The sequence below is a fragment of the Accipiter gentilis genome, chromosome 16 (assembly GCF_929443795.1).
Source record: "Accipiter gentilis chromosome 16, bAccGen1.1, whole genome shotgun sequence".
Lineage (NCBI taxonomy): Eukaryota > Metazoa > Chordata > Aves > Accipitriformes > Accipitridae > Astur > Astur gentilis.
In genome coordinates, this window is record NC_064895.1 from 14,034,116 (window position 1) to 14,058,914 (window position 24,799).

Consider the following 24,799-nt stretch of genomic DNA (forward strand, 5'->3'; position numbering starts at 1 on the left):
ATTCCCTTTCAGAATGCCCTCTTCATATATATCTCTGCCAAAAATGTTTGTAATACAGATTTTATTATTTATTTCTGTTAAGGAGTTTTCAGAGGCCTGTTAAGATTGAGGTTTGATTGTGCTACGTTGCTGTAGACTCTCTTCTTTTCTTGGTCAATTTCTGGTCCCTAGAATTATAATAAAGATAAATAAAGATAAATAAGATAAATGAAGAAAAAGTCAAAGGAGTGCTGGATGGGGAGGTATGGGTCAGTTTATGGCATCCAGTTGATATGTGCACACACCACAAAGCTTTTCATTTTTAGGGTAAAGTAAGTGCATCATATATAGGGAAAACTTACTATTTAGTTTTTCTTCATTTTATAGAGATTGCAACTGGGATATCTGCCCATTTCAAGTACAGGGTTTCAAGACTACTAAAACCAAATTAGACTATTGATACAGGAACTTTTGAGCATCTGGAAAGTGTTTTGCTTGTTGAGTACTCCCATAAATAACAAAATTCTCTAGTTAAAAAGCTTGTCATATGCAGAATAAAAGGGCATTTTGTTCTGCAAAGATGAATTCTCATTGGCTCTGATGATGTATAAAAGGACTTAATACTAGGGAAAAGAGTACTGTATTGAGAAGTCTGCAAAAGGAAAATCCCATCAGGCTAGCTCATCGTAAATGCTGTTGAGTAGTGCAGTGTGAGGATCAGCCTCTTCCAACACCTGGGCTCCAAACCATGAAGGGCTTTGATGGATGCTGACAGCAGACAGAAATGCAAAAACCTGAAGCTAGAGAAAAGTTTCTTGCAGGCTGAGGACCAGAGAATTTTGACACGGATAAAGGGGTGGTAAAAGTTTACTTGGCTGTTCAAGACAGTCCTCACTGGAACTTTATCTTATCTATATCTTAGCACGTTGAAGCATGTAATACTAAATACATAGATATGGATATCAGCAATTGGCTAGTGCCACTGAAAAATTAAACAACAATTAAATAATAAATAAGGGAGTTTTATTTTAACACCTTTTGTTTAAAAATGAGCCACCGTAAAGAGGAAGGGCATCAAGTCTATTATGTTGCTTATGAGATCTGTATGTGAAGTCCAGTCATCTTGTCTTTGAAAGCAGGTAGCTGCAATGTTGGTGGTGAAATTATGAAAAGAGAAGGAAAATGTATTTCTCAGTATAAAAGTTGGTTAATGCAGGAGGTGGATGTGTTCTGGAGAAATAGTTAACATAAGTGGCCTCTGTTCTTTTCTCTTAGGCAAGAGGTTTTATTATACAAAAATGCTTGGTGTTGTCCAGTCCCGCCCTGCCCCCGCCCCCCGCTTAAGTATCTTTCGCATTTCCAACTTAATGTAGCGAGGGAAGTGTGTGGAAATTGAATGATTAATACATAAATACAGAACCTTTTTTGTTCAGTGTGCAACAGTACCATGTAGTGACATGTATTAATGATGTAAGATTTTGTAGGTTCTGAACCTCTTAATTTGGGGTTTCTCTGTTGATAAAAGTGGTTTGTTAAAGAATTCTGAGTTTTAGGCATAACTTCTTTGTTTCAATAAAAAATGGAGTAATTATACAAAGTTGTCATGCTCAATTATGGTTTTTGTAGACAACATTGAGGAGTGTCAAATTTTCCCATCTTTTACCTTTGCAACAGAATTACCTTTTACTTACAAGTATTAATTTCCCAAAGCAGCTGTATTACCTCTTTCCACTATCATGCATACAGCTAAGGGTATGCATAGTTTAGAGCCAAAATGTTTACTACGTTTTTCTGCCAGATAGACCAGTGCTTGTTCAAACAGATTGCCTTGGCATTGGGCCCACAAGAACGACAAACCCAGATGCTGGAGAAATAATGCTTTTCAGGAAAGGGACCCTATCCTTTTTATCGCATGTCTGTCTCTGTACCTTCACAGTCTCTTTAAGCAGACAAGTCTTATGCCTAAGAGCTTATTTATACAAGTCATAGCTACTATATAATATAATGTTCTGGAACATTTCTTCACATGCACGCTCCAAATAAAGTAATTACCCAAAGCTAAAGTTTTAAAAACTATTATTCTTCTAGAATATGTTCAGAGGCTGGAATGCCTTGCCCCAAACTATGCCTGTGAAGTTTTTTTCTACCCTTTGTATCAGTCCCTCCCTGAATGTTCCAGGTGATCAGTGGAAGGAAACTGGAGAGGATTTAGAAAAGAAACTAATACATGGAGGGAGGAAATGACGTAACAGTAGGAGAATGGAAAGAGGGTTTGGGAGGGGAATAACATAATGTAGGAAGTTTTTTACCACCTTCTGTAACAGAAAGGTGGATTGAGGCCAGCAGTGTAGACAGTTCATTTCTAATAGAAAAATAACAAACTGAGATAGAATGTCTGTGGATATCTCTGATCTTTTGAGTCACAGAGGATTAATTACAGCAAGTATCAGATTGCCTGTAAAGATACACCAGAAAAGCCAAATGATTGTGCTTGCTGGGTAAGACTTCAAAACTTGATACTGCTACTTTTTAAACAAGACCAGTCCAGTAAGGCACAAGAGCTGGTTCGTGCTCTGCTGTCTCCACAGTAGTTATTTGATTACTTCTGTTTTCCTTACTAACTGACCAAGGTTCTTTGTGCATCCTTTTATTTTTGAGAAGGACATTCCTATTTGTGTTCAGCATCTGCAGCAGGCTCTGGCATTATTACTTACTCTGAAATACTGGAATGGGTGAAGTAAGGAAGGATTTATGGCTGTTGAGTAGCCCGATATGTTAATGCAAATTGCTAAAATTGAGAGTGAGATTAGATTTTTGTTTTAAAGATATAGTGGTTAAGATAATTGTTTATATTGGATCTAAAGTCAGTATGTTGATATTTTATTTGTATCTTTGTCAGTTAGATGTGCAGTATGGAGAAGAACACATAGTTTCCTGTCTCCAAGATTATTTTTCAAATTACTTGACAATTTATTTCCCAAAATTTTGTAACTACTTTAACAGTACTTCCAAGCATTTTTGTTGTTGTTGTTCCAATGGACTCTTTATTTAAAAAAAAAAAGAAAAGAAAAAAAAGTTTCCATACGCTTTTCACAAATTCAGATCCAATTCTATGAATACTTTCAGCAAAAACCCCACCTAAATAACCCAAAATGTGAAACAGTTAATTTTAGCGTTTCTAAAATGAAGCTGCTGCAGATAAGAAGAAAGGAATGTATTAGAGACTTTCAACTGTTTTAAATAAAAAATAGAGCAAAGATGATGGCTGACTCCTTCCCCTTCCTCCCTGATTACTTCCCGCAATAGGCTGTCACACTCATACGGAGCTGCGAGAAGTCAAGTTTAGGGTTTTTTTCTTTCCCTTGTCTGGAGTTAGAAAACTTGGGCTTCTTGTTTCTCTTGAGAATAGCCTGTTCGGCTATGTAGTGTTTCTGGTTGAGAATGTCTCAGTCTTTTCTTCGTAAACTGATTGCTGGAAACTGGGAGATGGATGTGTATTTGCTTTTCTTTGCTTGCTGCCCTAAACATCTGCTGTTGGCCACTACTGATATCCTCTATCAGGTTAAATGGAGTGTTGATCTGACCCAGTATGGCTATTTTTCTGTTCCTCTACAGATAAATAATTATTTTCTGGGCCACAAAGAAATAAGGCACTGGTGTAAGGACACTTACATAAGATAAAGGCACAGACTTCTGCTGTAAGTTTGACAGAAAATATGTTTAATGAACATCTAACCACTTGAGTTTGGGGACTCTATTTATGCTGCTACTGCCCTGTTTTTCCCCATACCCTTTGCTTCTGTAAAAGGTGCCAAAATCATCTTTGGGATGTTCAGTTACTCAGTTTCTGCCTTCCTGCTTTTTTTCCCTCCCCCAATTAAATATGCTAAAAATAGCACAGTTTGTTTTCCCCCCACTCCACTGAAAAGAGCAAATAACACATTCATTTTTTGTGCCAACCTGAAATGTATTAAATGTATTTATTAATTTGAGCCGATACCCCTTCCAGAAGAAGGAAGCCTATATATTGCACAAATCCATTTAGACTATACAGATTTTTGGATTGATGCTAGTTTTGAGTTGGGTTTTTTTTGGGGGGGAAGCAGCAATTAAATGCTTGAATGTTGTATTTCCCAGTGGGCTTAAATCTTTCTAGGCAATGTGAAGCAGACTTGGAACAGCTTTGTTCTTATTATTTTAAAGTGTCAGAGCAGATTGTGGCATATGAAGTAGGATGTAGAATAACATTTCAGGAAGTTTCAGTAACCTCGTCCTGGTAAGATGGGTCTGGTTCTAATTAGTTGGCACATTTTATTGTTCAGAGTAGAAAGCTTTGAAGCAGTTAAAATGGAAATTGGCCTTTGGCAAGTGAAACTGGACATTGTTCCTCCATAAGGAAAAAAGCTTTACTACTGATCACTGGTAGTTGAGTCCTTCTTTCTCTAGTGTTCACCTTAAAAGCTGTGTTTTCTTCTGTTTATTTTGTTATGCTTGTTGCTCTCCCTATAATACTTATTGCAGGCATGTTTGTTGCTAAATTCTCCTGAGGCATATAGAACTTTAAAATACGTTGTGTAATGATTTGAATTGTTGGTTCTACACTCTATATGGGCCTCAGAAATACATTTACTTCATTATCGGAATTTTGAAATTTTCAGCCTGTGGCACCCCAAATACCTAATGCTTGTATTGCTGAATACCTTGTGAAAAATACATTAGCAGTGTGTCCAAAGCATATCTGTGATGGCTGACAAAATGTTAGCCTCAGCTTGCTAGAAAAAAAACCCAACATGAATTACAATTTTAAAAAAATTTGAAAATATTGCAGGTAATTTTAGGGCTGGGGTTTTTGTGGGGTGTATGATCATGTGTGGTAACTGCACAGTGATAAACTAGTTGAAGCTACAGCAAGAACAGTGAAAAATTACAGCTTTTTCAAGCATGGCAAATGAACTTAGACATCTTTTGTAATTGTTTTCACTGTGTGGCCTTAGGTTGTAAGGTAAACAGTTTTCAAACTGAATCATGTTTCTATCCCATTTTAAGAGAGATTAGCTATGCATTTTGAAGAAGAGTACTGATGTGAGCACTGGGTTTGATAATAAATTTCCTAATAGTCATGTATTTTAATCCAATATTGCCATTTATTTAGAAGCCTTGAAATTCACATCAGGATAACAAAATCAATACCAGGCTGATCATAACATATTGTTTTAGGCTTGTCAAACAAGTGATCTCTGTGATCTCTGGATATGCTACAGCAACACCACATAGATTCTGATATAAAAAGTAATTCACCTTAAAAATGGTTTCAGAAGATTAACGTTAGAAGTCACATAAAAACAAATGAACAGAAGACATAAATACTGCATTCAGAAACATATTGCACTGAGAAGGGCACAGTCAGGAAGGTCACTTTTGAGTTTGTTTCAGTTCACAGTGCATAGAACCGCTTCTACAATGAAGTAGCTTCTTCTCTAATGTACTGTATAGAATGTGGTGGTTTTTTCCCTAAATCAAAGGTCAATTTACTGTTTTTAACAAGAGGGAAGGCTGAGTGCTCATCAGTAGAGTGGGACTATGAAAATTATTTATATGGCCTCTTTGACTACATTGCACTGAAATAAACAGATGCCAAAATAAACAGTCTTACAATAGAGTTTTCTGAGTCAAAACTAGCAGCATTACATGAGAGTAGAAAATGATTCCACTATCTGAATTACATAGTCACTTATCTTCTTGTTCAGAGATTTACTGGGCATTTTAAGTGGGTAAAAAGAAATGCTAGAATATGCAATGTCAGAAGCCATTTTAAATTTCACTGCTTCTAAAACTGTACTGAAGTGCACAAAGCAGTTGAATTAGGGGAGGGTAGCATTTTGGCGTGTGTGCATTGGTGTGGTGTGTGTATATTTATGAAATAAATACAGGATCAAAAATTCAGAGTATAATAAAGCTACAGCTGTATTTAAACTGATTTCTAAGTGCTAAGATTTGGATGAAGAAAAGGATGAGAAAATATGAAGTATGGTACTAAAGAACTAACATTTTCCAATTTTATGCTGAAATGACTCCTTTGAAACACTAGTTGTGAATAGGTGCCAATGTCTTTCATTTAAACAAAGGCAAAGTCATTTGGTCTATAAGCAAGACTAAAATACAGCATTAAAGATACAAAGTTTTTCAGTATTTTGTCCATTAATCTGTAGGCATACGTAGCCACTCTTAAATGCAGCATTACCAAAAGATTTTGCAAAGGAATGGAGGACTAGAAGAAACCTCCTACAGGAGCAAGTCTTAATTTCTTACCATGATAGGAAACAACATAATAATCTTTCCTAAATTTATTCAGGTCCCTCTTGAAATGGCTAGGTATCTGTTACCCTTTATCCTCTGTTTGGAAAGCTTTACAGAATTGGATTTGTTTTTCCCAATTTCTAGTCACAGTTTGTTCAGGTACAGCTTTTACTCAGCTGTTCTTATACTAACATTATTTTTTAGCTTAAATATTTCTTTTCCTTCTTTGTTACCACCAGTAAGGAATTTAGGTAGGACCCTCTCCATTCAGGAGAGAGGAGGCTACCTACAGCCTATCTGTGAGGGTAACTGGACAAGCACAAGGTATAGGCAATCAGTGCCATATTATCCAAACAAAATCCTATTGATCATTAGTTCCCTAGATGATAGCCCAAACACCTTGAGTGACTAGGGATCATTTCGGGAAGGCAGCCTGTTCTTCCTACATTTCGTGCTTTTTAATTTTTTAAAATTATTTATTTATTTAAGCATGTTGTGATTTTTTTGTTTGTTTATTTAATGAGTACATTCCAATTCCCTCTAGCTATCTGCTTGACCTAGCCGATTTTAAGTTTACTACAGCTTATTCCCAGTAATGTAATTATAAAACCAGAGCAGTTCAAGAAACACTTTTTGTTCCATTCCATGCTTCACATACTAGCAGATGAAAGCAACACCTACATTGCCTCCCATTTTGTCTGTGTAATTTCTTCATAAACGTTTATCAGAGGCAAAAATCCAGTGGTTGAGAGAGACATGTAAGCTGTCAAGACCAACATTTTGGACCTTTTTTTGCATTTCAAAGAGTATGTAGTATTCAGTGAGGTGGGGTTTGGGATTTTGTTTCTTTTGTTTGTTTCCTTGTCTTTGAGGTAAGATGATCTCCTGTATCTTCATGGTTTTGTTTTTCGTGACTATATCACTTTGGCACCCTGCAGTGATACTGCAAACATCTGGTAAACCAGATCCCTTTATTCTCCTTAGTTTTTTCTGACTGATCTCCCAGTTCGTATATGTGTTTTTAACTTGGATACACAACTTTGCAGACTTTACTGTTGAATTTCTTCCCATTCTCATTACTGTCGATTCAATTCATTTATGTGATTAAAATGCTCATATTTTGAAGAGTGAAACATAGTTTATTTTTGTGAGTTTGTTCATTTTGCTAATTACAATATACTTTTAGGTTTTATATGCAAATGAAATTGCATGGAGTACTGACTGTCACAAATTACTTCAATTCCTCACTTTTTTTGGTTGGGTTTTTTCTTTTGGCTGGGAGAGGGAAGAAATAACCAGTTGAGTCTATGTTGCTTTGATACAAAGGTAGGATAGTTTGCTACTGGGATAATTTTTCTCTGTTTTTTATGGCTTTTGGAGTGGATCATCTACCTCAACAGAAGCTAAGTCCTTGGCTAGCAAAGTCAGTGTTAGTCAAGGTGGTGTTTAGCCTGCTCCAGTCTTATTGGTTCCCTGGATGTTTCAGCATTGTTATACAGACTTGGTGTCTGTTATCACCATAAAAATGTGGTAGCAGTTCCCAGACAGACACAAAGCCTGTTCTATTGTGGTGACTGAATATGTGAAGAAATGTTGAGACTAATGTAATGCTAAGGGTTAAAAAAGATGTAGCTGGTAAAGACAACAGCATAGTGAAAGTGCTTGCCACACTCATGCAGCTACTGAATTCTTGTTCAGAAATGTCCCTGGAGGATTCTTCAGCAGCAGCACCTGAATATGTTAGTCGTCCTATTCATTCCTGTTTTTCCCGTTGTCTTTTCTGTTGGGTTGTATCAAGGGACTGCCTGTTAGCCAGGGCTGGAAAGTTGACCCAACTGAAAAATAACTTCTTTTTTTTTCCCCTTTGTACCATTTTAAACATGGATCACTTCTCTTCTGCAATTTTATGACACATCCCTGCAAGCACTTGCAACTGGCACAGCTGAAAAGGCAGGCAGGGGAAGAAGGGAGGACCCTAGGAAGCCTGACCTGGCAGTCCTGTACATTTTCACCACACTAGGGCTTTAGGTTTTGCTCATTCTGGTGACCGCAGTACTGTCTGTGGGTTTTTTTTTTCCTGTCATCCTTGTTTTGAATTTTTACGTGGACCGGCTGGCTGAGATAGCTAGATGCTAGAATTGTCATCACTGGTATGTTAGGGACATTAGCTATCATTCCTTTTGGACCCTGGCTATGCTGTGCCTTACAGGTTTGCTCTTCTGCTGCCTAATCCCAGTGAAAGCGGGACTTGATTGAGAGAAGTTGCAAACCAAAATGATGACTTTGGTTGAGGAAGAGGACTTGAAGTTTTTCCCTTACCCAGAGTCTATGTTTCCTGAGTGAGGCAGTCATGGGCCAGAAGATTTTATGAATCCATAGGTCTGTCTGGATCCCTGACCACAGTAGTACAAGTGGTTCGTAATTCATACAATGCATGTATCTTTCCAACACTTCTCTTTTTTTAAGAAGTACTGTCTTCTTTTTTTTCTTCTCTCCCTCCCCCAAACTAAGGTGCGGAGGTCAAATAATTTATCAACTACATATGCAAATCTGAGACTTAGCTGGGAGCTGAATCTGTAACTTTTCAGTCTCTGGCCATCAGGCTTCTCTTTGGACTGTTATTTATATTACTTGTAGTTGGAGACCTACTTTTTGCTTTGTCTCCAAGAGGGTAGTTGCCTTTGATGCAGTCATCGATGAAATTTTCATTCCTCTGTAGTCAGCTGATCAGATGGTGCTTTTCTGAGATTATTTTTAGAAATCACCAAATACACAATGAGGGAGTTCAGTTCGTGTACTCCCATCCAGGCAGATGACTAATCTAACCTTTGAGATCGCACTGTTTACAGGTTTGTTATAGTGGGTGCAATTCAGATTGCTGAAGAGGGTGAATAGAGCTGTGTGTAACTTTTATGGGCTTTCTTAGGGCTTTTTTTCCCCTTCCTCTGTTCTTCAGAATTCCAGGTGAAAAGGCCTCTGCATTTCTCCTGCTAATGTTTCAGATGTGAACTATAAAGATGCTGGAGGTAAAACTTTCAATGGATATATCTGTACCATGACACTATAACGTTAATGTTAAGGCAACATCTAAAACGGTTGGTTTCCATGGAATGCTGCAGAGATTTTGCCCAGCTATTTGTGGTCTGAATGGATTCAGTTTAAGAATACTCCTGTAAATGTGAGGGATAATATTTCTTTTTGCATTCAGTTTGTTAAAATAATTGGATAGGGTCCTAGGGACTGGCTTTTCCACTTCATTTCTCTTACACAAATTATTAACAATAAAACAACAGTAGGTCAGATATGTAGCTGCTGTGATTCACTGAAATATTTTGAATGAAAACTGGAATGAATTTGGTGGGTTTTGTTTGTTTTTTAAGTATCTGTCATGTTAAACAGCTCTTGGTATAGTACAATTTGTAGTGTTTGGTATTGTTCTTCAGTGGGGTCTAAAGACATCACCATCTCTGGAATTCATACTTAAATTTTCTTGCAGTTTCACAAGGGTTGGTGTTTGGTTTTGGGTTGTGTTTTTTTAGTAACTTGTGTAACCATAATTCTGCATCTCTGTTCTGGAACAATTGTACGTTTTTGGGTCTGCCCATATTTCACTTCAGTAAGCAAAATGATGGTCTGCTTCCACTTCTTTCTTTGAAAAAACTTTGCCTAGTGATAAAATGTGTGAAAGATATTTGAGACATATGCAATTTATTTTTTTGCAGCACAGCAGTGAGAAAGTTCACATGGTTGGGAGTGCAATTAATTAACTAAATTATTCAGGAAAACTGAAATTAAATTCCATTTTTAGTATTCTGCCTGGGGAAGTGATATTGCTTGTTTCTTCAGCAGTGTCAGAACATACAGTAGGTTGAAACTGTTTTAAGCTTCTTTAATATTTTAACATAGGAAGAAGGTATTGTATAAATAGTTTCATTTCAGATGCTGCTGTGTATACATGATGCTGGTCATCAGCAAAAGAGGGAGGATGTATTTCTGTGGAGAAGAGGACAGAATAGGTTGTATGGATGGTGATGGGAGCAACTGGCAAGTAATTTATTAATTACAGAAATAAAATTAACTAACATAATAGTGTTATAATTACAGAAGGTTTCCAGGGCACAGGTTTTCCAGGGCACAATCCAATATTTTACATTTAATTTTTCTCTTTTGTTCTAGGCTCTGGATGTTGACCGAACTGTTCTCTATAAAATGAAGAAATCTGTCAAAGCCATAAACATATCTGGTCTGGGTAAGTACATAATAATTCCTGGTAGTTTATATTGGTGAAATTGGAGGATTTAAACAGTCAGTCGTCTTACTGAATCAGAAAGAGTTATATGGTAGGTAACTCTGAGAAGAGAAGAATTTACATTTTAAATAGCAGTCTTGAACTAGCTGCTTGATGATGAGCATGAAATTTTTCGAGGTAGCTGAAGCTATCTAGCTGGCATACTGCTACCAAGTGGGGAAGCTGTGCTCTCCTGTTTCTACCAGGTCTGGGCTACCTGCTCCTTCTGCCACCCCTGGTGCTTGGCAGATCCCTTGATGAGATTTTTAGCTCATAAAGCTGCATAGGCAGTGAAATCAACTGGGATTAGATGAGCACCTGAAATGGTAAGACACATGTATCATCGAGAGCTGAGGGCATGGGAGTGGTGAAATTACTCTCTTTGGCAGCAGTAAGAAACTACATTGGCTCTCCTGCTTTGTGAAACCTCACCCTTCTGGTGGCTTCCAGTTATGTATGTTGAGAACTTCATGACAGGAGAGAGCTGATGAGCTGCAAAGTCAGATGTTTCTCTTACAACACTGATAAAAATACAAAGAACTATTGCTGCATGTGTTTTTATGTGTGCCAATCTCATGGAGTTTTGTGTGTTTATCTTTGAAAAAATAACTGAAGCTTTTGTTTTTGTGGATCAGCAACATTTTGTAAATAAGTAGTGGCATTTGTTTTTGTGGATAAGAAACAGCATTTTGTTGGCATTTGTTCTCGCTTTGCAGTTCATAGCAATTACAGCTAACAAAACCTATATTATATGCAAAATAGATAGGCCTGGCAACCTTGGAGAGCCACCAATAACTGACAGAACTTGTGGGCCTGTTGGTGTTCAGATACAAGGTTATAACAGGAACTGCTGTTATGATGTAATTCTTATTGGCTAATTGAAAAGGAAGTTCCTTCTTGCCTAATGTAATGAAGCTGTTATCTTTGGATTGTGGAGGGTCCAGTTCAAGATTCATCTGGAGCTATGTCATCTGTTACATATTTATTTGGCAGCCTTTCTTCTGTTTGGTTTTTTTGTTTGTTTGTTTAATTTTTAAGTGCTTGACTATGCTTCATAATCAATGTACTTGTTACAGCATTGTAGCAAATCACTACAGTTTTTGCGTAAAATCAGTACCTTGCCTAGTTTTTAAATTCATGCTGCCCAATCTTGACAATAAAGGTTTGGAGGTATTTCTCTTCTACCAGTAGAAATATCACTAACCCAGCCACTTGCCAGCCCTTGGGGTTTCTTTAGACAAAACAAAAACTGTGGCCCTGCACTCATAAAAACACAGTTACTGGATTTTTAATATAGGTTCCCTGAATATTAAGTATACGTGTTTTGGCTTTCTTTTTTAATGTGTGAATTTAGAAACTGTTATGGAGGATTACATAGTGACTCCAATTTATACATAATTTAGTTTCTTACTTAAAAAAAAGCCTCTAAACCCTCAAACAAACCTGGCTCAGATTTCTTTTTTTTTTTTTTTTTTTTATAGATTCCAAACCTTTTGTTTGTAGAGAAACTTTTAAAATCCATCAGGAAGAAAACACAAGGCAGGGAGAGTATTTTGGAGGGTTCCATGACAAAATACAATTTTGTGTTCTTCGGAAGCACATGTGGAGTACTAGCTCAGCTGATAGTATTGTTGCAATAACTACCATCAGCATTCTGGGGAATGTCTCAGAATTGCTGTTGAGCTGCTGGTTTGTTGGCTTTCTTTAATCTGACACATAGACCCAGAAGAACAGTCCCTAGGATGCTGGGGAATAGAATACTCTTGGGGATGCTGTATGGAATAAAAGCTTTTGTTTCCTAAGGTGAAAAGTCAGCATGGTTCAGCTGCTGACTGCACATCTAACTACAACAATTAATGGTAGCAGTCTTCTCACCTTGTTTTTAGGCAATGGCAGCCTTCTCTTTTTGCTGTATGAATTGTGCCCTGACCTCTACCCTCACCTGGGTTCAGATACACCAAGCTGGATGCAGGAACCAGTAAGAATACAGAAAGCAATATGGAAATAATTCACCTTGCTGGATAGCTGTGTGAACTAGAGGAGTTGTGACCTGCCACATCCACTCTTTTGCTGTCTGTACCAGTTCGTTCAAAGCTTGTTCAGGTGTGCGTACATCACACAATAGTATTAGTTGAATATCCTTACTTCATCCTACAGCTCAGGTAGCAAAAGGTTTGGTAAGTGCACAGCCTCTGCTGTGGATGCTGATGAAAACTAAGTACAGTTCAGTGCTAGGGCTTAGTTTTTAAATTGAATGGCTATATGCAAACTATCTTTTACAGGCTGCAAATTCCAGTGCTTAAGATAGAAACTTGTAGAATTAATGCCGTTTGTGTAACTTCAAATCTGCATGCACATTATAACAGTCTTTAATTACATGATATTATACTACTACTCCACAGGGTTTTAGTTTCATGTATTGGAAATTAAAGCTACTTGAGAAATAAAGTTCTTGAATGGCTGTCCAAATAGGAATATGAACAGACAGGCTTGATTTTAAGTTGGAGCGTGCTAGGTTTATTGAATGGGTTGTATAACTAATTCATAGAAATTTGGAGAAAGGGCATTGCATCAAGAATCCTTTGGATATTAAATGTGTTGACATGTACAAATGGGCTTGAAATGAAATCAGATCATTGCTTGTTTGAACAGATTAATCCTCTCCAAATAATCTTCAGGGTTTATGCTGGTCTCATGTGATGACCAAGAAAGGGTCTTTGTTCTTATTAATGCATAACTTGTTTTTCTAGGATATGGGCTTTTTTTCCTGACTTCCTCTGAAGTGTTAGAAATTGGCCACAGCTAGAATAAGAACTAGGCAACATTAACTTTCACAGGTGCTAACTTGGTGTGCTTTGTCTATGTGCTCAAGCTTGACGTGGTCACTAAGGTTGGGTTCAGAAACACTTTTTGTTTTATTCCATACATCAAATTGACAGGGACTTCTTATGTGTGTCTACAGAAGCAAGTAATCTGGTGTCCTAGGAGTAAATCAGTAGGTCAAAGTAGTTAAGTCTGATGCCCTTCAGATTTCCTTTGTATTTGAGTCAAGAGAACTTGCTCTAGGCCTAGATTTCATCTCATTCCCTGGGCTGAATAACCCCCCAATATGTGCAGCTCAAAGCTTTCTGAAGGGCAGAAGCATTAGCTGCGTGTTGGATGACTTGCATTGGTGCAGCCCATACAGTGATTCAGAACCTGCTGTCTCTGTTAAGTACTGGACCATTTCTGCGGCAGAGCCTCTGGTTTCATTGTCTTAGAAAGGAATCTAGTTGTTGTGAACCAAAACTGCTTTGAGAACTGAACTGGTCTGTGGTAAATGCAGACTGCTAGGATTTGCTTCTGATTCCCACTGCTGCTCTGAATCAGAGAGTTAACATAGATATGGGTTTTGTCCTCATCTGTAATGTAGTTTGTAGTCCTGTTTCCTAAGATGACTTGAGAGTCTTATTTGATCTATTGCCTTCTATTGTACGGATCCAGAACTCTGCCAACACGCTTGATCTCCTCTGTTTCTTTGTTCAGCACACAGTTAAAATTTGAGACCATTAATAAAAGACTCTAGAAGTTCATTATAGGAGTTGGTAATTGTTATGTGATCTTAGCTATGGTGCAGAAATATCGTGGATCTTTCTAGAGTGGATTCCTGTCAGATGGTTGTCTTGTCTTGATGACACATTGTCCTTTGTACAGCATGTGGATAGATACATGTAAACCAGAATTAGTGAGATACGTCATACTTCTGGCATATCAGCGTTAAAATATGAATAATAAATGTTTATTGTATCAAGTCAACATTTTTAGCGAGAAATCTTCTGAAAAGCTGGGTTTTTTTTAAAAAAAACCCTCAGTTGTAATTTCAATAACCTTTTATCTACTGATGATATTTTCATGTTTTGCTCTTTTTGAAGCTCACGTGGAAAATGAAGAACAGTATACACAAGCACTGGAGAAATTCGGAGGCAACTGTGTTTGCCGGGATGACCCAGATTTGGGAACAGCATTTTTAAAATTTTCTGTGTTTACAAAGGAATTAACTGCACTCTTCAAAAATTTGGTAAGAATTACTTAAGAAAAACATGTTGAAATTTTTTAAGGCCATTACAAAGGCTGTATTTGTGAACTATAACAGCTCTTCATGTTGAAGACAATTTGTGTTTTAGCAACCACTGTTCTTAAAAAATTCTTGCCTTAGGAAGATGTCTCATGGCCTAGCCTTTCACCTTGCAAAATTAAAAACTAAAAAAACCCCCAAACCAACCAAAAAACCCCAAACCCCCAAAATAAAAAACAAATTACCACAAAAACCAAATAAATGCAACAAAAAATACTCTTCCAATAATTCTCACACCTAAAAGCTTCCCACAATAAAGTAGTTATAACATGTATTATAAAATGCATGTATAAATTTGCTTTGAAATTGTGAAACCAGCAAAACCCAACTTGGTTTACTCTGTGTTCATGTTGCTTTTACTTTACTTTTTCATGCTTTCTGTTTGTATTTATAAAGGGAGATTTTAGTGTCCCTGGAAGAGAGAGAGTCTCTTGCTTCTCAGGAAAACAAAATCAAACATAATGGTACAATGACAGTAGTGTCCACTGGGGACTAATCTTGCAAATGAAGCCCGTAAGGCTTAAAAGCACTCTTCAGTGAGCCAAACGGGATGGGGCCAAATGGAAGAACTGGAGTTTTAATTATGAATGGAAAATTTTCAGCCTCGATTTCACATTAATCAGAGGGCACGAAAAGAGCAGATTCTGACTACAACCTATTAGCTAGAGGCTTCCGATGTCTAAGTAAGTCCCAAATTTACTTGAAACCACAGAATTCTTAAACCAGGGGCTATGAAGGGGAGATGACCCAGATTCCTGCATGCATTTAAAAGTCTGTGCCTGCTGAAATCAGTGGGATGGAGACACATCAAATGTTTTTGAGAGTCTAGACCAAATGTCTGTAGTTTGCAGACAGCTGGTCATAATCAGTTCTTTGGGGAATGTTTCCAGCTGATGGGATTTAGGGTAGTCCCATTCTGTCCCTGATGCTGTCCTCTCTTTTTACCCAATTGTGATATTGATGAGAGCGAATCTAGCCCCAAATGTATTTATCAACAGTGAAATGTATTTCATATTTGTCGTATTGATTTGAATATTTCTGGATGTACAATATTACCTGAGAATAACATATCAAAAGAGGTATGCTTATTGAGTGCGAGTCAGTCCATTATCCTGAGTCTCCCATACAGAGGTAGACTGCTCATATGGAAGGGGAAATAGAATGGGTCTTCTAATTGATACCTTCTGTTGACTAAAAACCCCTCTCTATCATAAGTTAATTGCAATATGGTGACTTCATTAGGGAAATGGATCTGGGAAATGTGATGGTTAGGTGGTTTTAAAAAGCAATCTACTAAAAGCTGCACCCCCTCCCCAGAAAAACCTTTTAATGTATTGCATTTCAAGATGACTTTTAAAAGCTAAAAAAAGTTGCTGTTTTATGAAAAATCTTACCTACTTGTTCTCTTAAAACCAGTAATTACTAACTTTGCAAAATGTTTCTGACAAGAATAACTTTTTCCCCCAAAACTGGAAAGGAAAATAAAAACAAAATAAATATCTATAGGAAGTGGGGTGCATATTTTTATTGCTTTTCTTATCCATGTAAGCATTTTGTGTGTCTTCTCCAAGGAATATTTCTAAATCTTTTTTGCAGTGTAATGCTTTTTCACTAGCAACTACGTATTTTTGCTTCAGCTTGTATGTATAAGAGGAGGATATGTCATGAGATAGTAGCTAAGTCCTTAGTTTTTCTCAGTTTGTTATTCTGATTTTTTCTATTTTTGAAGCAAATAATAATTTTGCGTGTATGTGAATTTTTTTTTTTTTTTACATTGCAATATCACAGGCACCTTCTGTCTTCTTTAATACTGTCTGGTAAAGGACAGGTCTCTGTAAGCTTCTGCTCTTTCCTAATATGCTTCATATTGTTGAGGTTTGAAGTTTTTTGTTTTCTCCTGATTAGCAAAGGAAAACTGAAGAAGTAGAGGAACCTAATGGTCCTTGAATTTGGTGTCTCTGTAGGAAAATAGTTTCCTCCAGGAAGAAGTACGTATGAAAAAGAGATGTAAACTTCATTATTGCTTGAGAATACCATATTTATAAACAAGAATTATAGAATTATAAAAGAATTATAAAACGAAACTATAGTTTTATGTAACTTTGCCTATTAGAACTTAATACCACTAGAATAAATTTTTGGTAACTGGTCACTTTGAAAATCTGTTCATAAGTTGGAGGTCTAGTTTTCTAAGAGGTTACAAGAGTATTGACCCGTGTAAAAAGTCCTATACAGTAGTTGGAAATAATTTGGGGTGCTGTTTTTTTATAGTCGTAGTCATATGTGAAACAAGCCCTATGCATTCTGACTGTGGTAAAGTATCCAACTCCGAAGGCTTTAAGCATGTCGGCAGTGAAAACATCCCTCTCCTCTAGTGATTCCTTGTAGCACCTGACATATTTTGGTTGTAAATAGTTTCATCAAAAATGTAGCCACGGCCTTACAACCTGCTACTGTTAAAAAAACATTCCTAAAGGTAGTCTTTTTAAATAGACCTATCCCTGGTGTTTCATAGGGTGCTGAACTTCCACAGATTTTAGCTGAAATGAGTGGGGAATGTGCAAGGAAGTGAGAGGACATGTTCAGACTGGAACAGATGCCAAAGCTATTAACACTGGCAAAGCTTTAAGGCTACTGTCAAGTTTTGCTTTGTCATATATTTTGTTTTTCTTTCTAGAAGCTGATGTGTTCTGTCAGCTCTTGGCCTGGGTGGCATTTAGAGCTGTAGCTCTAAAGTGCTTCTGCAGAAAAAATTTTGTTAAACTTGTCTTTAGTAAGGTAAAAGAAAGCCATTATAAAGTTGTTCTACTTTAATAGGGGATTTAGGTTCTTGTTTTATGTAATATTTTTAAAGGTTTCCCAGAATACTTTTATGTTTTTATGGTCTTATCAGGGCATCAATGTTTTAAAATACCTCATTAACAGCTGAAGGTTTTTTTTCCTGGAATCCAATTATTCAACTGTAATCTATTCAAGTTAAAGTTCAGGTCTTGGGTGTTTTATATGTGTTTTGCTATGCTTCTTTTATGTGTGTACTTATAAATAGTGCATAAAACTCAAAAAAATAAAAACTTTGAAGAACTTTGGTTCTTCACATTTGAAGTGATTCATAAAACACATCTTTAAGAGAAGAAATAAATTGACATTTACAGTATATCAGGTCCTTGTAACTACTAACTTCAGCCTTTCTAACACATCGTTTGGATCAGTTTATGATATGCTGTGCATTTTTCTTTTCTTTTGCCATAGCTCCAATATCAAGCTACAAATTTTTCTTCAACTTCTTTTGGATTAGAAATGTTTTTAAGAAGATTGAGCAATCAGTATGTCTTTTTTGGTAGTGAACTATCAGAAAATACTAGAGGCATTTTCAGAGGTAACATGGTACCTTTTGTGGCATGTGCAGTACTGCTTCTTGATGCTACCCTCGCTGCTAATTCCTGATAGAATGGTAGCACCCACAGTTCCCTGATAGGTTAGGTCTGTATGGCACTTGCTTATAGTGTAAATTACTCTGTCTTCCTAGTAAATTTAGTGCCAAGTGATAATGGTGTGAGTCTTAATATGAAAAATGTCAGGACAAGTAAAGGCTCATTGCAACATGTTTGCACTTCAGATATTTTTTCCTTTAAATCCTATTCTTGGATTGCTACGCCAAGAAGAAATAAAATCTGTAGTTGCCTGTCATCTCTGTCAGCACTCCTTGAAAAGGGTGTGAGGATGAAGTACCTATTTAACAAATTCCATTTTCTCTGTTTGTTGTTCTTCTATATATTCTTGTCCTTTCTTTTTCATTTATTTAAATTTAAAGCTAATGAAACATGCTGGATTGGGAGGATGGGAATCTGATATTTCCACTCTGTGGAAGGTAGCTGGGACGAAGAGATTCCATGTGAGAAGTTTTTCTCTTAATAATCCTTGGATTTTTAGCCAGTAGAAATGGAAGAACAGTGATAATATTTTTCTGACCATATGTTCCTGTTTTACTTCATATTTTAAATGTAAGAAGGAGATTTGCTTAAATGTGAAAGGTAACTAATGACAAAACTGAAGGAAATATCTTTTTTGTATTGTATAATGAAATTAAGAAATTTAAGCCCAGAATTTTCTTTCCAGGGTAATAGTTCAGACTAAGGTTTTAAAAGAATATTTGGTGCCTGAACCTTCACAAGCATATTTTATTTAGAAGGACTCATCTTAGCTGAGCATAAAAACCAGCTACAGGTATACATATTTGAGGTTGGAGTATTATATGTGAAGCTTAATGATTTAAGTTGTGGTGTTTCTGTTTTTCACTGGTACCCTTGAGGAAATATTGGCTTAACGGTGAGAGGAAAAAAACCAAGAGTACTGTTTGATTTATGCTTGTAAAGACATAAACCAAATTGTAATAATTCTTCCTTAGTGGCATGGGTTTAGCTACACCTGGAATCTTGTCTTTATTTCTTTGCCAAAAAGATACCGATCCAACTGGAAGAAATTTCAGAGGACAGTAACAAAAAATGATCAGGGCTTGGAAAGGTTGATTTATGAGGAAAGCTTAGAAGAATTTGAAATGTATGGTTGCCTCACAGATAACTGTGATTGTGGAAGAGGAAAATAATAAATTGCATATAAATGGGATCTCACTGTGAAAATATTAGATGAGGTGTCCCAGTGAAAGCAATAGATGCTTACCACTTAGGTGTTTTAACCTAGGTTAGAAAATGTGCAATTGAGAATTCTCCACCGTCAAGGAAGATGGAATAACCTCAAGTCTCTCTCTTCCTTTGCTTTTAAAATTCTTCACTTTCTGCTTTTAAGAATACCTTTAAAAATGTATTTCCAGTCATTTTGCGCTTGCACTTCCTAATGGAGATGTTCCCAGCTTGTAGTTTGTGTATCGGTGATAGTACAGGGGCTGTTCCCAAGTAGTACATGGTGACAACACTCAGCATCTTGTGCAAAAGCATTTTTCTAGGCAGCTCAGGCAGCTGAGCCAGCAGCTCCATGTGGGCACTTAGTGGTGTTCAGCTCCTGCTTTGCCGGAGTCAGTTTTCTTACAGCATAGACGGGTGGTGGGTGATGTCCTACCTCAGCCACTGGCCTGGTGGGATGCAGTTTGTGCTATGGGACATGCCAATGCGCTGCAGGTGGGGCAGGGGGTGAGGACAGCAGAAAGGCAGTGTTTTGTCCTTGTGTGTGAGAGGGAGACATGGTGCAAAGATGAAAGTTTGTGCTACAAGTCTTTGTTACGCGATTTTCTGAAGTCTTGGGGTTAGATGCTAAGAGGTTAAAGTTCAGACAAACAAACTGCGTCTCATCAATAGCAGATTTCCACTTGCTCCCTGCTCTGTTGATTGGCCTTGTCCTATTAATATTAATGCTCACATCACTGGGAAAACTCTTGGAAAGTATTAAAACCAATAGTACTTGCCATAAAAAAAATGAAAATAACTTAAACAATGATTTGTCAGCAGACAGTACTACTGTCACTTTCACACACCCAAGTTCATTGGTGGGTGAGAAGCCCACAGCCATGTACATGGACTGCATCTAGAATTTAGTAATGGCAACAGGAGTCATATCATACACCGTTTGACTGCCTGAATTTTAATTTAAATTGAAAATGTTTTAAGGTCCACTCTGTTTATCTGCATGTTAAGAAAAGTATTTAACTTCTGAAATAGTGAAAAGGCGCTTTTTAAAAATTATTTTTATTTATTTATTAATTTTATTTAGAAAACAAAACCTGTTGAAGTACTGCAGACACTAGTATCCAAAGCTGTTCTGGAAAAGACTCGTTAGAGTAATCAGGAGGGCTGGCAAAAGAAGAACTTCAGTGTTTAGCCATAGGCTCTGAATCCACTTGAAAAATCTTCTTTCCCCTTTGCAAATGTTGGCTTGGCTGTTGCCTCTACCATCACTTCTGGCAGCTATGTGTTTGTTTATTTTTATGTTCTCCCCCCTGCTATTTCTTCTTCTCCTCTGAGCCTTCTCCAACTTGGGGAATTTTAATTTATTACCCTGTCTCTGTCATCTTACCTTGTTGAAGCTGTCAGGGGAAAACCGTGAGTCTGCCAAAGCAGCAGTGTTAGAAGCGGAAACCAGGTCAACTATTTTTTTTTTTCTTCTTTATTTTTTTAAAAATATGTGGAACTTGCTAGTGTTCCTCTGACACAGGATGACTTTACATTTTGACTATTTTATGTTTTAAAATATTCTTTAAAAAGAAACATGCACAAAGGTGCAGGAAAGCTTCACAGACATTAGAGGCAATTGTATACATTTTAGCTCCCTGTATACACACAGAGTAGGAACTGCAGCATGTTAATGCTTCTCTGCATACCAAAAATGGATCTATATTTTTAGGTAGTTAAGTTTAAGCTTCTCAAGAAAGAGGGAAAAACCATGTAAGATCTTTCTTCTCTATATTGCTTGGTGATTTATAAATATGAGCAAGTATGATTCATCTAACTGGGTTAATAATGACAAATTCATGCATTATGTATGTTTACATTTGTTGCAAATAAAATAGGAGCATAGGGAATACAATAGACTGATAGCACACAGGAGGAATTAATTTGAATAGGCAAATATTCTCCAAACTTGTAAAAAGAATGTTGGGGTTTTTTTCCTATTCTTTTTTCTAAAGGTGCTTTGGACTTCAGGCCTCATGACTTGAAAATCTAGGAAACCTCCAGAACTGTTTTGGAGGCTGATTAATGTTTACGTGAATATATCAGGGATAATCCTTCAGGGTCTGACATAATTTTGTCTTGTGTCTGCTGTTGAGAAATGCTTTCTGCCTGTTTATCTGGATGTGAGGAATAATTAAATGGAGGGTATGAAAGTATTGATCTTTACGTTAGACATTTGACTGCATCATACTAATAAAATACAATAACAAAGTAGAAAACTGCATGGAATGTTATATTAGATGAGACCTCTTCTGCTTCTCCACCTGGATAGCTATTCTGGATGTGTGTGTCCATAGGTGTACGTGTTCCATCTGTTGTCTTCTAGAAGTTTTTATTTTTTTTACCTAAGTTTTGTGTGATTTAAACCTTTTCACTCATCTCCTATATCTACAACATACAATTTTAGTAAACCTGAGCATGGTTATGTTGCTATGCAGATGATGTAGTACTGCTGAGAACTTATGAGGTGGATGGTTTCCAGCACTGCCAGCTAAGCATGTGTAGATGTTGCTCATTCAATTTTTATAGAAATTATTTTTTTAAAAAAACACAGAGTTGAAACTTAACTTGTTGATTCTAAAGGGCTGTGGCTGAGTCCTGCAGCTTTTGAGGGACGAGGAAAAGTAGAGTGGAGGAAGGGAAATGTGATTTGAGTTAAAAGACTAGATTTTCTGTATTTCTTCAACCTTCCCATGCATAGGCAATCTGTTTAACCTTTAATATTGATGTATGTTCACTTTGTCTTTGATTACTGGCGGAAATTTCAAGCAAACACAGTAAGGTAGTATCTTTCAAGAGGAAGTGTGGGGGCTTGGGGGCTTTGTTTTAATAGCAGCTGTTGAGTACCACTGGGGATGAGACCCCTGCATCTGTTCTAGTGAGGCCACCAAGTAACTATAAGGTGATAGTGTTTTGTATTTTTCCATTCTGGGGAGGCTGAAGCATCACAATTGGAAATATTTTTTTCTTGAAGTTTCCATTAGTGTCCTTTCTTCTCTGGGAGGGTTGTGCTAAAAGGGACTTTGATGTTCCTGACATTGTTCCTGAAGAAACAGAAGGATTTGTTGCTACATGATGCAAAGTTCTTTCTATGCTTTGAACATTTGAAATCCATCTTCATATATGCATTTCAGCGCTTCTTGAAAAAAACCACATTTTAAAAGAACAGCTAACAATAACATCAAAAAAAGAAACCTATCCAAAGGCAACCTTCACCAAACTGCTGTAAAAGTTACTCTGATTTTTTCAATCGTGTGGTTCTAAAATACTCTGTTTTTTACTCTTCAGTGCAGTCCATTTAATCGTTACAGTTTAAACTCTGTGCCTAAGACATCAGGGCCCATACCTTGAACATTTTCCCTGAATCATAAAGGATTGGACATGAAGTCTGTCTTTTCCTGCTGTATGCTACTAACTCTCTTACTCTTACTGTCTTTCTTCATTCTTCTTCTTTATCAAAGTATTATCAAACAGATACTTATCTAAAACCATGATTATTTTACTGTTGTCTTCATTTGGAATTATTCTTTTTTCTTCTTTAATTACTTGTTTACTCTTGAATTACTTGAATACTCAAGACCTCATAAAATTCTTATTCCAAAGTTTGTATGAGATAAATAAGGCAGATGTATTACTTTTTAGAAATATAAGGAAAATATTTTAATAGTGGTACAGGCCAGCATTCTTTGTCTTTATAACTTCTGTCAGAGTAAGATGCCATGTATTGTGGGAATAGCAGATACGTTTTATGGAATAGGTCTGAAGAGACTGGAAAGTAAACAAGATTAAAATATAGTGATGAACTTATATATTTTAAGTGGTGAAAAACTGTATGATTGTTTTCATATTATTTAAACAGTGAAATCAGGCAATGTAAATATTAGTGGTCTTACTTTGCGGTCACTGTTGGATGAGATATTTATCATTGGCAGTAATTCTGCAGGTTTCCTACTGGCTTGAGTTATAGAGTTTCCAGAATAAGTTTAATTAACTGATGTTGCCTCCATCTTTGATTACTGGCTGTACTGATAAACATAAAGCAGGGTTAGAAAAATAATATATAAGATTTCCTTGTGAAACTTTCTGAAATGTGTGAATTGAGACAGTGTATGTTCTGTGTTAAAATATATCAAATGTTTTGATGTAATTTTCTTGTTACAGATTCAGAATATGAACAACATAATTACTTTTCCATTGGACAGTTTGCTGAAGGGAGATCTGAAAGGAGTAAAAGGGGTATGTTCATCTTATATATAAAATTATTAATGGTACAATACATTTAGCTAGTGTATTAATCTTATTCGATGGAAGGCATGGGATACTGAAGTCATGTATTAGCTGAATAAACAAGAGGTTTGTTTTTTGTTTGGTTTTTTTTGTTTTGTTTTGTTGGGGGTTTTTTTGTGTGTGAATTGAGTCATCCCTTCTGTTTGTGGTTTCACATACAACATACTTTTGACTATGTATACAAAACATTTGAGAAGCTTTAAAAGTAGCCCTGGGATATAGAAGATAAGCAGAGAAAGAGGTGTAAAATTTTAGATATTTGCTTAGTTGAGGAGGGGGTATTACTTTATTTAAAAGGATTATTATTAATATATTTATTTAGCATTCTAAACGTACCTGGAACTACAGGGATTGTTAATAAAGACAGATTAGATTGCATGAGCATAGGATTTTTCTTAAAAAAGCTGAAATCTGCTTGTGCCCTGAGGATATTTCCTATTTGAAATAATAACAACTTAGGACTCAAATGATGATATGTTTATAATAAATTTCAAAGCCTATAGCCAACAAACTTCTTTGACTTACACATTGTTTACTACTGAGTAAACAGGAAGTGACTGGCAGCTATTATTCTAGGACATCGAAGGATGAAGAAAAATGTACAGACTAAAAATGGTCTCTAAACTACTGGAGGATAAAGAGATTATTTAGTAAGATAGGCTTATTAACTTTGTGTTGCTTGCTTACCACAATTCACTTCTCTTGTTCTTCTCTATTTCTATGTCCGAATAAATACATTTATTACGACAGAGTCTTGCCCCGTGTTCCTGACTTGAAAATAATCGAATGCTGCTTTAATTAATTTCTTAATTGTCAAAATAACTAGCTGACATGTAAGAATTAATTCATAATCTGTAGTTGCAAAGTTTTTCCAGTGTCTGACAGTTAACAATATTTTTTTTGTAGCTGGCTAATCTCTTGAACTGCAGCAGAATTTCAACTGCTGCATTTCTAGATATCAGCGAAATAGTTTTACAACTTGTTGAGATGATTTTATCCAAATTGGCTTCTTCAGAGGGAAAAAATAAAGGGGTTTGGAATATAAGTAATTCAAAATTCTCACAGAATTAGTTATGTCAAGCCATATGGCCTATACTGTTCCCATTAAGTCAGTGGGAAACTGATTTCTTTAACTTTAGTGGGTTGAATCAAGTC

The 24,799-nt window shown here is 36.5% G+C and overlaps 1 protein-coding gene across 4 annotated transcripts in view; it reads left to right on the forward strand.

The window, feature by feature from the left end:
• The window catches only part of ASAP2 (ArfGAP with SH3 domain, ankyrin repeat and PH domain 2), a 92,869-nt gene that overhangs the window by 12,678 nt on the left and 55,392 nt on the right, over window positions 1-24,799 (forward strand). For all 4 annotated transcript variants that reach the window (XM_049818751.1, XM_049818752.1, XM_049818754.1 and 1 more), the window contains exons 2-4: window positions 10,453-10,525; window positions 14,476-14,621; window positions 23,519-23,593. In XM_049818751.1, coding sequence (XP_049674708.1) covers window positions 10,453-10,525; window positions 14,476-14,621; window positions 23,519-23,593 — 294 coding nt within the window. The remainder of the gene's footprint in view (window positions 1-10,452; window positions 10,526-14,475; window positions 14,622-23,518; window positions 23,594-24,799) is intronic.